The sequence below is a fragment of the Triticum dicoccoides genome, chromosome 5B (assembly GCF_002162155.2).
Source record: "Triticum dicoccoides isolate Atlit2015 ecotype Zavitan chromosome 5B, WEW_v2.0, whole genome shotgun sequence".
Lineage (NCBI taxonomy): Eukaryota > Viridiplantae > Streptophyta > Magnoliopsida > Poales > Poaceae > Triticum > Triticum dicoccoides.
This window is the reverse complement of record NC_041389.1, coordinates 444,291,200-444,307,969: the sequence shown is the minus strand read 5'-3', so window position 1 is coordinate 444,307,969 and position 16,770 is coordinate 444,291,200. Positions and strand designations below refer to the sequence as shown.

The 16,770-nt window shown below is 47.5% G+C and overlaps 2 protein-coding genes across 4 annotated transcripts; both read left to right on the top strand.

Annotated features, from left to right (window-relative positions):
- On the top strand, positions 1 to 16,036 carry LOC119310325 (wall-associated receptor kinase 2-like). The gene is made up of 4 exons (XM_037586114.1): positions 1 to 446; positions 14,067 to 14,266; positions 14,383 to 14,529; positions 14,807 to 16,036. The coding sequence occupies exons 1-4, from the start codon at positions 1 to 3 to the stop codon at positions 15,985 to 15,987; spliced, it is 1,974 nt and encodes a 657-aa protein (XP_037442011.1). The 3' UTR covers positions 15,988 to 16,036.
- On the top strand, positions 631 to 4,917 carry LOC119310326 (protein FAR1-RELATED SEQUENCE 5-like). Of its 3 annotated transcripts, none has more exons than XM_037586117.1 (7): positions 631 to 904; positions 1,009 to 1,221; positions 1,587 to 3,001; positions 3,099 to 3,556; positions 3,651 to 3,783; positions 3,868 to 3,938; positions 4,044 to 4,917. In XM_037586117.1, the coding sequence occupies exons 3-7, from the start codon at positions 2,668 to 2,670 to the stop codon at positions 4,614 to 4,616; spliced, it is 1,569 nt and encodes a 522-aa protein (XP_037442014.1). In that variant the 5' UTR covers positions 631 to 904; positions 1,009 to 1,221; positions 1,587 to 2,667; the 3' UTR covers positions 4,617 to 4,917. The 3 variants fall into 3 exon arrangements, with proteins under 3 accessions (XP_037442014.1, XP_037442013.1, XP_037442012.1); XM_037586116.1 differs by having other exon boundaries at positions 1,587 to 1,851; positions 2,311 to 3,001; positions 3,651 to 3,938; positions 4,044 to 4,916; XM_037586115.1 differs by having other exon boundaries at positions 3,651 to 3,938; positions 4,044 to 4,916.
- Positions 16,037 to 16,770: the final 734 nt, after the last annotated feature.

The window sequence follows — 16,770 nt, the reverse complement described above, 5'->3', positions numbered from 1 at the left end:
ATGAAGCTGGGGTGTTCTCGGTTTCTTCTTTCTTGCCATGTTCTTCTCTGCCTTTCTGCGATTTGGGTGCTGGCCATGGCCGATGTACCGGCCGGCCAGCGTCCCGGCTGCCCGGCCAAGTGCGGGGACGTCGACATCCCGTTCCCGTTCGGCATCGGCAAGCAGTGCGCTTTTCACAGAGGCTTTGCACTCAACTGCACGAGCATCAATGGCACCGCAAAGCCTTTTAGCGGGAATTTTGAGGTGACCAAGATCTCCATGCAAGACAGCAAGGCCTGGATGAACATCTGGACGATCTCGTGGCAGTGCTATGACCAAGCCACTGGCGGTATGACCCACTACAACGGATGGGCGGACTTCACCTTCACACCTTTCTGGATATCAGAAGTGGACAACAAGATCTTTGTCATCGGGTGTAATACTCTCGCTTATATGATGGGCTCTTCTGTAAGTACTTGGCGGACGTGGAGTATGTGATGGCGAGCATACAGGAGCTCGGTATCAGGGACGTCCAGAATTGCTATGAGATTCGGTTCATTTAATGACTGGGCCGGTCGGCGGGTCCAGCGGGAGCACGGGAAGTGAAGATATACTGAACTATACTCATCCGACAAATGGGGCAGGGTTGAACACCGTCGACGGTTCCTGGATGAGCCGTGGCTCGACGTTGTCGCCGGCGTCCTGATCCGTGGACCAGGTACGGTGGTTCCAGCTAGCGCCGGCAGTGCACGCAGTTAATGCAGTGGTTGGGTGACTCGGTGGATAAGGAATTGAAGTTGGATTTGTGTCTTACCACGGTGGGGGGAAAGGTGGAGACATTGACTCCGTCGACGGCAAGTGGGCGGTCCGGCGATCTGGCAGGGGTTCCGCCGACCATGGAATTCTTGCTGCAGCCAATAAATAGGTACAGATCTGCCTCGTGAGCTATTCTTTACCATGGTTCTGCGCTGATTTTTTTGGGGGACTGATCTACATTCTGCCTGTGAAATTTTTGCGTGGAATGATTAGAACTCTGCTTGAGGAGGTCAATGAAAATAACGGGACAATGGAGCCCGTGCGGTTCCCAGTGGCCGCGCCGGCGGAGATTCCTGATCCAGCCCCTGCCGGGTCAAGTGCGGACGGCCAGATCTATCGGCCGGAAGCATCAGACGGGGACAAGGTTCAGGGGTCCGAGCACTCAATAGAGCAGTTGGACCCCAAGACACCAGGATGGACGCAAAGGTACTGAACCAGCAGCCTATAGATTGCATGAGGAATTTGTAGTACCATTCTGTAACTGTATGAATGAGTTCTGCAAGTAGTTACAGATGAAAAGACGCTGGAAAATTATAGATAAGAAATTTCATTTTGGTCAAGGAAAAAATACATGACATAATGACTATTTTATAATATATGATTGCATCAGATTGACGAAGATATGATTGAATTTGTGTCGGTGGACACTCTGAGAATGATGGAGGATGTAAATTCATATCAATTGGCTGTAACTGTCCACCACTTGGTTTATTGGTGTTGACATTCTCTAAGTGAATCAATTGACTATAACTGAACCCATGCCTTATTGTGTGTGTGATGTGAATGTGCAGGGTGCGTGTAGGTGTTGTTGCTCCAGGAAGGCCTCCTTGTGCGAACAGGGTCGCGGCGCTGGAGAAGACCGTGAGGGAGTTTGCGGAGCATCCAAGAGACATAGTTATGGTCCCAAAGATTGGAACAAGTTTCGACACCCTCGGGGAAGCATATGACTTTTACAATCTGTACTCCTGGGAGAAAGGATTTGGTATTCGTTACAGAAAGAGCAAGCTGAATGTGAATAGGACAAAGTGTATGCAAGAGATCGTGTGTGGATGCGCAGTAAGATGAATGTTAGAACAGATTTATATTACCAACAATTAATGCTAGAAGACCTACATGGTGTATAACTTAAAAAGATATACTTTGCATTTCATAGTACTGAAGTGTTTCTGATTTCTATGTAGTAGAATTAAACTAGTTGACCATGTATGCGTAGCTGTTATCTGATAAACCAGTTACATCCTATTGAGCTGTCTTCTCTGAATTATCTGAATATGTACTGGTCATGTTCAGCATGTATCTGGTTTGTTAGAGTGTAAGATGGTCTGTGCTGCACATTTTAATTTGGTGTTTCTTGAATATGAATTTGTGCAGACTGAAAATATTAGATATTTTCTGCTTATGGCTGAATACTAAAATTGGGCTCTATTAATGAATCGATTTATATTGCCAGTAAATAAATTACATATTAGCTGAAGTGCACGTGACAGAAGCTGACTTGTTTGTTTGTCTGGTCAGGGCAAGCCAATCGTTGAGAATACTCGTTCGTGCCGGTGTGAATGCTCAGCCGTCATCAGACTCCTGAGGACAAAGGACAATGGATGGTACATAGAAGAGCATCGAGATGGGCACAACCATGCATTGTCATAAACATATGGCCAGACCATACACTGGCTGTCGCACAAGCATATTGACGTTTACAGCCAGGATCTAGTTAAGCAGTTGAGGCAGAACAATGTCAATTTGTCAAAAGTCTACAACATTATTGGAAGCTTTTACGGAAAGATGGAGAATGTGCCATTCACTAAGAGAGCTCTGTGAAATTTGTGTGGCAAGATAAGCCGGGAGCAGTCAGAAGATGATGTTAGGAAAACAATGGAAGTGTTTCATGATCTGTGCTCAAAGGATCCGCAGTTCACGTATCGAGTTCAGGCGGACAAAGAGGGCAGGATCAGCAACTTGATGTGGGCTACAGGTAACAGTAGGCTGCAGTACAACTTCTTTGGGGATGTCACCACATTTGACACAACCTATAGGACCAACCTGTATGACATGCCATTTGGGTTATTTGTTGGAGTGAACAACCATTTCCAGAGTATCATACTAGCTGGTGTGCTAGTTCGGCATGAGACAGAGGAAACATTTGAGTGGGTCTTCTCGGAGTTTGTTAGGATATTGGGGGGAAGGGCGCCACAAACAATACTTACCGGTAAGATAGGATACAATTGTATAAGTTTACTTGAGAACTAATCTGTCGAACAGTTAGACCAAATATGACTAATGAGTATGGTATGAACGAATTGCAGATCAAAACAGTGCAATGGAGGTTGCCATAAGGAATGTCATGCCAAACATGGCTCACCGGTGGTGCAAGTGGCATGTGCTAAAGAAGGCAAAAGAGTCGCTTGGCCTATTGTACTCAAAGAATAGTGATTTTCGACCAGAGTTTCACAAGGTTGTCAACCACATGCTAACTGTAGATGAGTTTGAAGATGGCTGGAAGTACTTAATAGAAAAATACAACTTGAAAAGTCATGACTACATGACTAATTTGTTTGAAATACGGCACAAATGGGCAAAGCCATACTTCAAGGGTGTGTTCTGTGCAAAGATGACTAGTACACAACAGAGTGAAAGTGCAAATCACATGCTAAAGAACTACGTGCCGCCTGGTTGCCCAATGCATGTATTTGTGAGGAAGTATATGAGTTTAATTTTTGACCGTGAGTCAGAAGAAAATTATGAGGAGAAGCGGACAGCAATTGTAAGTGCAAAAGGAAATACTTAATGGACACAATAGTGTCGGTGATATTGAGCTGATGAAATGAGAGATTACTTATAGGTGGTTTGTTTTGCAGGGGAGGCCACTTATGCGAGCAAATTTGGCAACTAAGAGACATGCTGGGAAGATTTACACCAAAGCTATGCTTGAGCAGTTTGGCCATATACTGTACGAGTGTGGTGCATATAAGGTAGAAGAGATTGAAAAAGGTAAAGAGTATGTCGCAATACATACAGATGCAGCACGGCGGGAGAAGTGGTGTAGAACCTCATACAAGGTGACGGTTGTTGAAGGTGGAGAGGAATTTGATTGCGAGTGTGGACAGTTTGCCCACATGGGGCTGCTGTGCAGCCATATACTGAAGGTGATTCAAACAGCATGAGTACAGATAGGATTCCTCTGTTTTTGTAGTACTGAACTACTCATTTAAGTGGCGTAGGTCCGACTAAAAATCTGTTCTCAATTGCAGGTACTCGACTTCATTCGTGTGACAGAAATCCCAAAGAAGCACATTGTGAAAAGATGGACACGAGGTGTGAGAGATGTACTTCCGGCCCACCTGATGCAGTACCAGAGAGACAATGCTCACGAGAACCCATTTAGTTTCAGGCATTTCAATATGTATATGCAAGCCATGGAGCTTGTGCGCATGGGAGACTCAAGTGTGGCAGCTTACGAGCGCTTCACATCACTATTCAATCACTGTGCAGCCGAGATGAAGGCGTACACGGAGGTCCGAGATGGCCTAGGTTTGGAGGACAGGTTAGTCGGTAATGCTAGGGTTCAGCACGTGATACAATCAGGACGCGACGTATGCGACGCATTCGAAGCTACACAAGTCAACGACGGGAACGATGACAGCAACACAGCTAATGAGTCTGCAAATATGATGGAGAACCTGCTGGCACCTGCCAAGCGGAAGCAAGTTGGCAGGCCGACAACGAGTAGGGAGAAGGCGCCATACGAAGGTTTAAGTAAGAGAACAAGGTTCTGCGGTATATGCAGGCAGCAAGGACACAAGCGGACAACCTGCCCCGAATGAGGGCATGTACCAAAGCAGCCACGTAAGCCGGCAAGATGCAAGAATTGTGGAGTTGAAGGACACAGGAGGAACAATTGCCAGAAGGTCGCACAACTAAGGCTGGTTTAATGCTAAGAATTTTTTTCATTTCATCCTACTGAAATGTTTTTGATATTTTTGTGGTAGACTTAAACCAGTTGACCATGTATATGTAGCTGTCATATGTTAAACCAGTTTCGTCCTATTTAACTGTCTTCTCTGAATTTTCTGAATATGTACTGGTCATGTTGATCATGTCTATGGTTGTTCGAGTGTAAGATGGTTTGTGGTGCGGAATTAAATTTGTTGTTGCATGAAATATGATTTTTTGGAAACTGAAATATTTGATGCTAAAATTGGGCTCCTGGAAGCAGAAGTGTGCCCATGGGGGATGTGTAAGCCAACCAAACCAGTCCCTGCAAAGTTAATGAGGCGCAGGAATAAATGGGGTGGAAAACTGTTGTGGCCGGCATTCAAACCAGCTGAGCGGGTGGAAAACTGTCTGGTCCGTCACCGCATTAACTGACGGCGCTTTCTGAGCAGTGGGCCATCTAACTGTTTGGGCAAATAGGCCCGTGAGCATAAACCTGACGCTATACTCAGTGCAATAATGATCGTGAGAGAAACAAATGGCACAGATTCCAGGCTCACAGGCGCTCGAGCTCACATGCGAATTTTCAGTACTTCGCCTTTTTTCTCTCTCTATATATATACTCTTATAAAAGACTCAGTTGATAATGATGGTGTGTCTGTCATCCGACATTTTTGATCAATAGATCTGCATCTAATGACTGTGACGTAAATTGTGGCATTTTTATAACAATAGCCCACTTCTTTATTTCAATTTGCAGAAAATCCCTTAGTATCTTGAAATCAAGCACATCCCTCCCTCACCTCATCAAAACAGCTCGAGGAATATATTTTGAATGAAACATAATATATTTTTAGTAATATATTTATATCAAAACTAGAGTGTGTGTTTTCAAGTTTGTGAACAAGTATTATTCTACTTCGGCTCTGTTGCGACTCACGGGCACATTGCTAGTTATACTGAAAATTGATCTGGTGAAAATGTTTTGGAAAACCATTTATTATTATTTTTTAGCTCTAATATACTCCCCTGTGTAGTGTATAAAATGCTTTTATATTATGAGACGTAAGAAGTAACTTCCAGGAAGTATGTTAGGAACGATCCTGTCTAGTCTTTCTTGGTACTTATCCATTACTAGAAGAACGCCTGTGCGTTGCAACGGGGCCACATTAACTTTAAGAGTTCAATATTACGACATTGGCGACCTTTTTTACCATCAAATCCTCACACACACACAGACACACACTCTCCCTCCCTCTTCCTCACTCTCTATCCCCCTCTCCCTCTCTCTCTAACACACACACACATATCCATCTTATTGGGTACGGGACCATAATCCATCTATTTCACACATACACGCTAGTGCATAACAATATGGATTATGTATATTGTATTTGCCACCAGAACTGAGGGAATTAATTTCATGTAAATCGACCAGCCACAGCTCCAAGAATACGCGGACAAGGTGGCTTGGGTCGGTGTCGGCGCCGTCCAGCGCGGGCCACGGGCCCGCTTCCAAGTGCACGTGCAATGCATGTCTTCACAAATATTATAACCAGATGTGAGAAATCACATGCATAGAAAAGACATTCTGATAGCAATCCAAATATCATACTCAATTGAATACCTAACCTGGACAATACTCTTATTTCTATGCGCCAGAAAAAATGGAATAGCAAAGCTAAGTATGCCTACATACGCTCAGATTATATATATGAATCTTGGGTGAACAATTGCAACAAAGCACTAAGCAGCGATAAATTTAAATAAAAAATCCATTAACTATGCAGGCAGCAGGCTTGTTACAACATAGAGAGATAGGAAAATGTCACCTCCAGTAATGTAGCGCAAAGGAGAGGAACGAAGTATGAATGAGCGGTTGTCTGTTCTTCTCCATGCACATGGATCAGCAGTAGAGGCCAAGTATATAAGTACTTGACTGAACTCCACTCTTCGTGTACGGAGAGCCATGTCACCTTCTCGCCGCTGCAGCATGGGAGGACGGCTGGTTCATGTGACCCTCCAGCTGGGGGATCCATGGTGGCTGACCGTCGAGCTCGAGGCAGAGAAGTTGAGGGCAGCAGTGGCGAGATCCATACCGGCCAACCGGGCGAAGAGGAGGTCATCGGGGAGGGACACATCGGCAAGATCCGGTCACCACGCGACCTGAAGAGCAACAGTGATCTCCACAAGCTGTAGGCCGACGGCGTGCTCCATCATTCCCCTGCAATGGGGTGACCATGGCGGTGGCCACAGCTCCTCATGCTCGCCTCGATCTCGGCGACACACCCTGAGTGTAGGAGGCAGCAACGACCTCGACGAAATCATGGCCTCCATCCCGGAACGCATGAAGGACCTCGGCCCCGTCGCTACTCCTCCCGCCGTAGCCGCACGCGGCAGCGGACCGTGGGTAGGAGGGCAGGCGGCGTCGCCTCGGCTGACGGCAGGGAGCAGCGTTGATTTTGGGTAGGTGGCATCGCGAGGACGGCCGCGGCCGCGGGGAAGCACCCCGATCATGCTGCCAGGCCAATCCTTCTCCTCCGATCCCCTATCCCCGAAGATTGCGCCGCCTCCCCGGTCGTGTTGTTTCCATATATTATGCCATTTTTTCCTGTACCTAAACAAACGCGGGCGAGCGGATGGCAGAGTTGTGGTCCGCCCTCTAAAATTGCTAAACGCACATTTGGTGAGGATTATTGTTAATAAATGAATTCAATCATGTCGCTCTAAATAAATGGATTCAATCATGTGACTCTAATTACTTCGGATTGTTATGTGCACACTAAGCGGGGTGCAGTTAGAAAAGAAAATGTTTTCTAATTAAAGTGATTGAGTGATTTAAGGTAAGATTAATTAATTTAGATTTGATTTTTAGTGATTTTAGTAAAGTATGATGCGTCTTTAAAATCTTTTATTTGTTTCCTTAAAACCTATTATTTGTTTCCTAAAGAAATTTGCAATAATGAAAGGTATCGGTTGATTTGGATAAGTTAGTAAATTTAGATCCGTGATTGCGTGCACGTTTGGAAAGTGCTGATTTGCAAGGAAAGAGCTGAGGGGTAAATAAACCGGTGAATAAGAAACCAGCATCGAAAAAAACCTATGACGGTTAACCTACGAAAAAAACCAGACGAAAGTGGTGGGACGAAAAAAAACCTGGAAACGAGATTACCAACTACTCCATTAGGAGTAGAGATTACAGACAACCAAGCAAATGATATCTTAACAGTTAAGACAACAAAGCATTAACATGGATAATTGCAATAGAATAGTCACATGATATGAAATTAATACCTACGACCAAGTTGACTTCTTCCTCAACCACACCTTCGAGAAAGAATGAATGCCCTTGCACCGAGACTGACAGCAGAAGGCAACGACGCAAATTCGTCGCTGCTGAGCCCAATCAATTAAGGTCAGAACAAGAACCTTAACCCCGGATAAGAAGCGGTGTTTCAGTCACCATCTTGATGACCAATCTTTCTGCAGTCAAGCCATCTACTACTCCACAGCAGGCCAGAATGGCGCTAGCAGAAGAGTGGGACATCACTCCACCTGCAGCTCAAAGAACATCAAGGCTCAATTGCGTAGACCGGCAGCTTTCATGTCTCCAGTCTCTTCCAGCCCCGTGTAGAGCTTGAATCTGTCTCTCACCCTTCTGAGCAACAAATCCCGAAATTATTCCAGTAACTAATTCTATTTCATGTTTCTTTGTAAGGACCTTTATGTTTCTGATTAGGTCGGGATCATGTGCGAAATTGTTTCATACAACTTGTTAAACACCATTTCATTAGGATTCCAATGCAGGCGCAGCTAGAACTTCCATCGGTTATAGTGCTACCTCCTTTTCAAATATACTACATCGGTTTCTAAATATAAGACCTTTAGATATTTCAATCCGGACAATATACAAATGTATATAAACATATTTTAAAGTTCAGATTCACTCATTTTGCTTCATATGTAGTCTACATTAAAATCTCCAAAAGGTCTTATATTTAAGAACCGAGGGAGTATATGACTTCGTAGAAATTTTTTTAAATTGGCTACAAAAATACAAAAGCTTATTGGAATTGGACTTCTAAGATGAGAAAACTCGTTCGTCCCGCGCCTCTCCCGCGACAGGCCGGGCGAACCCTAGCCGCCACCCATCCCAGGCCCTTCTCCTCGGCCCATCCACCCCACCGCTGTCGGGAGGCGCCGCCGGGCAAAGCCCGTACGGCGTCGGTGGCAGCGGGGATCTCTCTCCCTCCTCCGGCTGTTGGTTGCGACGCGGGGCGTGGCCGAGCGAAGGGGACACTGTGCTTGGCGCGGGGCATGGAGGCGGCGGCCGGCCTGCGGAGGTGCGCCGGGGCTGCGACGGCCGTGTCGTGGCGGAGTAGGCACGCGGTGTCGCCGACGGTCCTGTTTGGCTGGGCGCCCTTGGCGGCTTGGCCGGATCTAGATCTGGCGTCGTTCGGCCGGCATGGGGTGCGGGTTGCGAGCGGCGCAGGCCGGCGGCTGCTCACGACAGTGGGCTGGAGGTCGCGGCCCTGCCTCCTGGTGGCCTTGGCTGCAGGGGAGGGGGGTGCTGCAGGCGCGTACCGGAGGCCCGGATCCTGCGGTTGGCCGGGTGCTGTGCGCGTGGTGTGGGGGTGCATATATCGAGGCTATATGTGGCTCTGGCCGGCCTGGTTTGTTCCTCGTTTTTTTGAGAGTACGCCAAAAGCGTACCTTAATTTTATAGAAGAAGAAAGCAGGAGTCACAATACAAGAATGGAAGCAGGGCTTCCAAAACAGAAACGCACACCCTAGCACACCCGGCGATCTAGCCTATGCCTACACTCTCACAAAACGATCCAAAACCTCCTCCTCCTAAACCCGCTAGTCTCCAATCCTTGAGCTCTATGACAATGGCGCGCGCCAATTCCAAAGCGGTCTTCTGCTGGTTGGGCTGATGAAAGACTCTGGCGTTGCGCTGCTTCCAAAGAGCCCAGATGGTCACAATGATCACCGTGTCGAAACCACGCTTATGGCCTTTCCTGAAGTTTACTCTAGTGGTCAACCACCAATCTAGTAAGGTGTCTGCCTGAGTAGGGATGGAGCCCCTCAAGCTCAGCTCCTCGAACATGTAGTGCCACACCTCCCTGGTGTAAACACACTGGATGAGAATGTGCTCCGTGTTGTCTTCGTCCTGCAAACACGTGTAGCAAGCGGACGGGTCACTTTGGAGTCCATGCCTCGCTCTTCTGTCAGATGTCCAAATCCGGTGCTGCACGGCCAACCACGCAAAGATTTTACACTTAAGGATAGCCCAGCTTCTCCAAATGCAGGTGGCATAGGGGGCCCTCTCAGTGCCCTGACACAGTCGGTTATAAGTGGATTTCGCCGTATACACTCCGGAGGGATCAGCAGGCCAAGAAAAACTATCTTCACTGGCGGGGTCACGGATGATCGTGCTTATCGCAAGGTTGAGGTGAAAAAGTTGCATGTGGCCGAGAAAGTTCACATCTCCGCTGATATCAAGTAGCCAACGCCCATCCAAAAGGCCTTCCTCCACCGTGCGTCGGTTGATCGTGCGTGTGTCCACTTGAGCATGAATGAGTGGTGCAATGTCCTTCACCGCAAAACCGTGAATCCATCTATCTCTCCAAAATAGGACCATACTGCCCCTGCCCACAGAAATCTGCACCAAACTATCAAACACCTGCCGGGCCTCTCTATCCACCGCCATCGGCAAACCTTGCCATGGCCTGTCTAGATCAGTCCTGCGTAGCCACTCCCACCGGACCTGCAAGGCTAGCCCCTGAAGCTGGAGATTGCGAACGCCCAGCCCACCAAGCGAAGTAGGTTTACACACCGTGCTCCATGCCACGAGGCATTGTCCACCGTTCACTTTCTCTTTGCCGGCCCAAAAGAACGATCGCATCCATTGTTCAATCTCTTCCAAAACCCATACCGGAGCTTCAGTGACCATGAAGTGGTGAATGGGTTTGGCCGCCATCACAGCCTTAACAAGCACCAATCGTCCCGGTCGGTGAATCAAACCCCTTTGCCAAGCGGGGGCAAAACTCTTGGCATGGTCGAGCATGTGCTGCCAGTCTGCTTTTGAAAGCCGCTTAATGCCCAATTGCAGGCCGAGGTATTTGCAAGGGAAATTACCCAACCGACATTGCAAAGTGGATTCCACCCGGGCACTATCACTGTTATCCCCATGAATCATGATGGCCATGGATTTATTGTAATTGATCCTCAGGCCGGAAGCCTCGCCAAACATCTGAAGCATCATCCTGACGAATGCTAGGTCCGGCGGCCAGGGTTTAAGGAACAACACCACATCGTCAGCGTAGATAGACACTGATTGGTGGGCTTCGATGCCCGGAAGGTTGCTGATAACGCCAAGATTAGTGGCCTTGATCATGATGCGCGACAGCATGTCCATAGCGATGACAAATAGCAGGGGTGAGACAGGATCCCCTTGTCTGAGTCCCTTGGTGTGGGTGAAGCTTCTACCGGGAACCCCGTTGACGATCACCTTAGTGGAGGCAGTCCACAGCAGGATGGCGATCCACCCACACCACTTCGATCCGAAACCTTTGCGCCTCAACACATCCAGCAGGAACGACCAATTGAGGGAGTCAAAAGCCCTAGAGATGTCCAACTTCAGGAAAACGCTGGTCTCCTTGCGAGAATGCAACTTCCTGGCCACTTGCCTCACCAGGAGGAAGTTATCGTGCAAGTGCCTCCCACAGATGAATGCAGATTGATTGACAGTAACAATTTCTTTCATTCTTCGTCTAGCTCTATTGGCAAGCAATTTGGCAAAGATCTTGGCCACGCTATGGGGTAGACTAATGGGCCGAAAGTCACCCACCTCCTCCGCGTCCGGCTTCTTCGGGATGAGGACAATGTGGGCTCGGTTGAGCTTGCCAAAACCACGGCCATCTCCAATTTAAAGCTTATGGAACACCTCCATGATCTCGTGCTTAATGATCAGCCATGCCGTTTGATAGAATGCTGCCGTAAACCCGTCCGGTCCAGGGGCCCTCTCCGGGTGCATCTCCTTTATCGTGCTCCAAACTTCCTCTTCGGTGAAAATAGCATCAAGCTCCGAGAGATCGAGCTCGGCAATGTCAAGAAAATCAAGATCAATGTCGGCCTCTCTTGCGTGAGCGTGACCCAACAGCTGCTCGAATGCCACCGTGAAGATCTCCTCCTTCCTCTCTTGTTGCGAGACCAACTCGCCGTTATGCCTGATGTGGGGGATGAAGTTTTTGGTTCTCCTGCCATTGGCCACAGCTTGGAACAGCTTGGTGTTCGCATCCCCTTCGCGGATCCATCTCAAACGCGAACGCTGCCTCTCGATGGTGCGTCGCAGAGATGCTAGACCCAAGAGAGCATGTTTGAGCGTTCTCCTCAACCACCTCTCCCTCCAATCCAGGCGCCGAGCCTCCATTGCTTTGTCCAACTTCAAAATGACGTAGTAGGCGATCGCCATCTGAATTTTGATGTTACCGGTCTTCCGCTGGCCCCAAGCTTGGATGCCAGTAGCTGTGCTCCTAAGCAACGCGTTGAGCCTCTTGAAAGGATCAACATAATCTTCCTCGCAAACCCAAGCATCTTTGACCGCTTGCTCGAAACCATCCAACCTAGCCCAAAAGGTGGTTTGTTCCTCGTGACTCCGGTGTTCGGTGGGCTAGGATGTGGCAGGGATCTTCCCTTGCCCCAGTCCGGTTGGTTGTCGCAGGGTGGAGGCATCGGTCGACGGGTCAGTTTCTGTGGCTTCAACGGTGGTAGTTGGCCGTGGCGGCAGGGTGCGGGTGGTGGTTGTGCCTCTCTTCCTCCTGGTTCAGGCCGGCGACGTGGGGTGCTCGCGTGGTAGAGACAGCCTGGACTGACAGCTCGTGCTCAGGCGGGCCATGTTTGGGCCCGGGGCGGGTCAGAGCTTTACTCTGGGTAGATGATGGTGGGCTCGGCCTAGGTGGTGCCCGCGGGCGTCGAGGTCCCTCTCCTCGCGGCTACGGTGGATGTTGCTGGTAGTCGGGACATCGCGGCCGTCGGGCGGATTGGAGTCGGAGACCATGGACATGGCGTTGTGCGAGCGTGTTGGGCAGCGGCCGTCGGTAGTCGCGGAGTTGTGTCTCCCCCAGTCCACCGGGACTGGCTTGAGGCGCAGGTGTTGACGCCCTACTGTGGTGGTGTCGATCCAGACTTCATGACTGATGCCGGGCTAGGAGTGAAAGGAGGTCCCTTTTACTCCTCCTACCGTGGTGGGTGCTCCGTGATGTGGGCGGATGGTGATGGCTTGGATATGGATGCTAGGGTGGCGGTCCGCATGGTTTGTTCTCCGCCGGGCAACCTCGCGGCGGTGGTGACTCTCCGTATTGGTCGTGTGGGTGACATGACAGGTAGAGGCGCGTCTTCTCTTCCTTCACAGTGGCGACACTTCGATCTGGATCTAGGGACCTATCCTCGTTGCGCCAATCTTGGAGACCTCGTTGTGGCATGGTTGAGTTGCCGAGCGAAAGCTCTGCGCCGACAACTGCGATGCTTGCGGGTGCCGCTATCTTCTTGAGGACGACGTTATGGTTCTTCTAGCCGTGTTAGGGCTTCGAGTGAAGACCTTTGTTCGTGGCGGACTCGGCAGCGGCGATGCTTTGTTCCGTTCTCCCTGCTGAGGGCATTGTCGTGGAGCTTAGGTGTACCAGGGCCTAGTGTGGAGTTGTGTTCAGTTCTTCCTATATTCATCTTCGGTTGCATAGTGTTCTGCGTATGCTGGTTATTCTGGGATCGGCTTTGTAAGAGGGCTACCTCACCACCTTATATCGTTCGGCCGTGTACCTTGTTCGGTTGTGGCTTTACTTATAAAACAAGGCGAAAGCCTATTTCGAGACATGTAAGATGAGAATAACGTCATTAGATTCTACCAACATACATAGTTTGGTTCAAGACATCACATATTCTCATGCACTACACGTTTTGGATGCAGTATTTAATACTCCCTCCGTTCCAAAATTCTTGTCTTAGATTTATCTAGATACGGATATATCTAATACTAAAACGTGACTTGATACATCCGTATTTAGACAAATTTAAGACAAGAATTTTGGGACGGAGGGAGTAGGTTGCAAGTCAACGTGCAAGAACGCCACCGTGAAGAATGACACATGCTCCGGCGCCGGCTGCTGCCAAGTCGATGTCCCGAAAGGCGTACGGTATTATAATGGCCATTTCAACCAAAACTATAACACCACAGAAATATGGCAAGACAGCCGTTGCAGCTACATGGTATTGATGGAAGAGGCGGCTTTCAACTTCCGCACCAGTTATGTCAAATCCACGGTGTTCTATGATGCATACAATGGGATACTTCCACTTGTCCTGAACTGGCAAGCAAGGCCGTGGACTTGTGACGTAGCTCAGAAGAACATGAGCTCCTACGCATGCGTCAGCAACCACAGTGTGTGTGTAAATGTAACTTCCACCACCGACGAGCCAGGTTATCGCTGCAAGTGCTCTGATGGATACGAGGGCAACCCTTACATCACGGATGGATGTCAAGGTTTATTTCCTTTGACTACCTTTTACATTTGATATGAACTCTCATGTACCTTAATTCATGAGTCACCTTTATGCAAATGATGGCAGCTTGAACTGAAATCAATTGTTCTGCTCCAGATATTGACGAGTGCCTTAAAAATTCTACTCTATGTGGCTATGGAATCTGCGAGAACATGGCAGGAAATTACACCTGCTCATGTCCCCGAGGGAAAGATTGGACGAATGGCATTTGTCAATCACGTTTCCCGGTGATTCCTGTTGTAGGTGAGTTATTATCTTTGTGAGCACTATATATACAAACATACTGCTTATGAACAATTAATTGGAATCTGTAGGAAACTTACTTTATACCACTATAGTCCGCTGGTATTATGTTGTCAAACAACAACCCATGTTTGGCAAACTTTTATCTTGGCCTACCAAACTCATCAGCCAGTATTTTTCTTTCTCCTCGACAGTGTACTTTAAGTTGCCACTGCTCAACAAAACTACATTAGTATTGAACAGATGTATTATAGCTCTATGTGCATGGATAATGCAGGTACAACTGGTGGACTAGTTGTCTTAGTGATTGCTTTAGCATGTGCATGCATGATCCAAGAGAGAAGAAAGCTACAGAAGATGAAACGAGACTACTTTCGGCAGCACGGTGGTCTAATATTATTTGATGAGATGAGGTCAAAGCAAGGTATTACATTCAAAATCTTCACGGAAGAAGAACTAAAGCAAGCCACGAACAGGTTTAGTGAGCAACAAGTACTTGGTCAAGGGGGCTATGGGACCGTGTACAAGGGGATTCTTGAGGGCGGCGTGGAAGTAGCCGTGAAGAGATGCAAGACCGCCAACGAGCAACAAAAGAAAGAATTTGGCAAAGAGATGTTAATCTTGTCCGAGGTCAACCATAAAAATATTGTGAAGCTCCTCGGGTGTTGCCTCGAAGTGGAAGTCCCCATGCTGGTATACGAGTTTGTCCCGAATGGCACCCTCTTCCAGCTCATACACGGTAACCATGGCCTTCGTATCTCCTTGGCTACTCGCTTGGGGATCGCCCACGAGTCCGCCGATGCGCTCTCCTATCTTCACTCATCGGCTTCGACACCGATCCTCCATGGTGATATCAAGTCCTCCAATATTCTTCTTGACAGGGACAACAAAGCCAAAGTAGCTGACTTTGGCGCCTCCATCTTGGCACCAACTGACAAGTCGCAATTCATCACACTGGTACATGGAACATGCGGGTACCTTGACCCGGAGTACATGCAAACCAACCTGTTGACAGACAAGAACGATGTGTACAACTTTGGGGTTGTTTTATTGGAGCTACTCACGGCCAAATTGCCATTTAATTTTGATCCGGACGTCCCTGCCCATGAGAAGAGCCTATCGATGATGTTTACGTATGCCATGAAGGAGAATAAGCTCGACCAGATCTTGGATGCTGAGATCAAGGATGGGGATAATATAGAGATTATTGAAGAGATCGCGGAGCTAGCGATGCGATGCTTAGAGATGCGTGGTGACAATAGGCCATCGATGAAGAAAGTTGCGGAGAAGCTTGATAGTCTGAGGAAGGTCATGCAACATCCATCGGTGCAGCGGAACCCTGAAGAGATGGAATGCCTACTTGGGGAGCCATCATCGATGGCCAGCTCGACAGTAACCAGTGCTGGATATTTCAGCATCGAGAAGAAAGCTGTTAATGGTCTACAGTCAGGTCGTTAAGTAATCACACCATCGCTTTGCTTTGTTTATTTTGTATTCGAAAGCAAGAAATCAGTGGCATAAAAAATAGAATAAACAGTCAATTGTTATAGCTACCTCTATGTTATTGTTCATTTTGCCAATTATACATGTGCAAAATTCCGGTGTTTATATGCTTATGTATCTTCTGAAAAAATGTGGATATATGTGAGTTATTATTTCGTCAATCCTGCATAGTTCGCTTTTCAAATGTGATTTAGTGTGGTAAATGCTTGACACACCCTCCTATTCTTTGTATTTTATTACCAGTCTTTCGCAACAACAAAAAAAGAAGCTATGATCAGTCAAAGAGTATGGTATCATGCATAAACCAATTCAGGCTACTGCTACATGAGCCTTTTTCTTTTTGCGGGGAAGACACAGGTGCGGCTATGGCTCGCTTCTAGCAAGACAAACTGTCCCCTTGCCAGAAACGACATGGTAATAGGCCGGCCCAGTGGCGATGGTCACTCGATCGTTTTATTCACTCGATTTCATTTTTCATTTTTCATTTTTTTATTTTTTCAAACGAGTATAAATTACACATATTTTAAAAAATTGTTGAAGTTTGAAAAAATGTGTGTGCAATTTACAAAAAATGTTGATAGCTTTTGAAAAAAATGTTTCAACACTTATTTGAAAAAAATGTTTAACTAATATCCGAGCAATACTGTTCATGTGTTTTGAAAAAAGTTAATCATATATATGGAAAATGTAAAATGTATACAAGATAAATCTTTCAGTTCTATATGGAAAATGTACAAA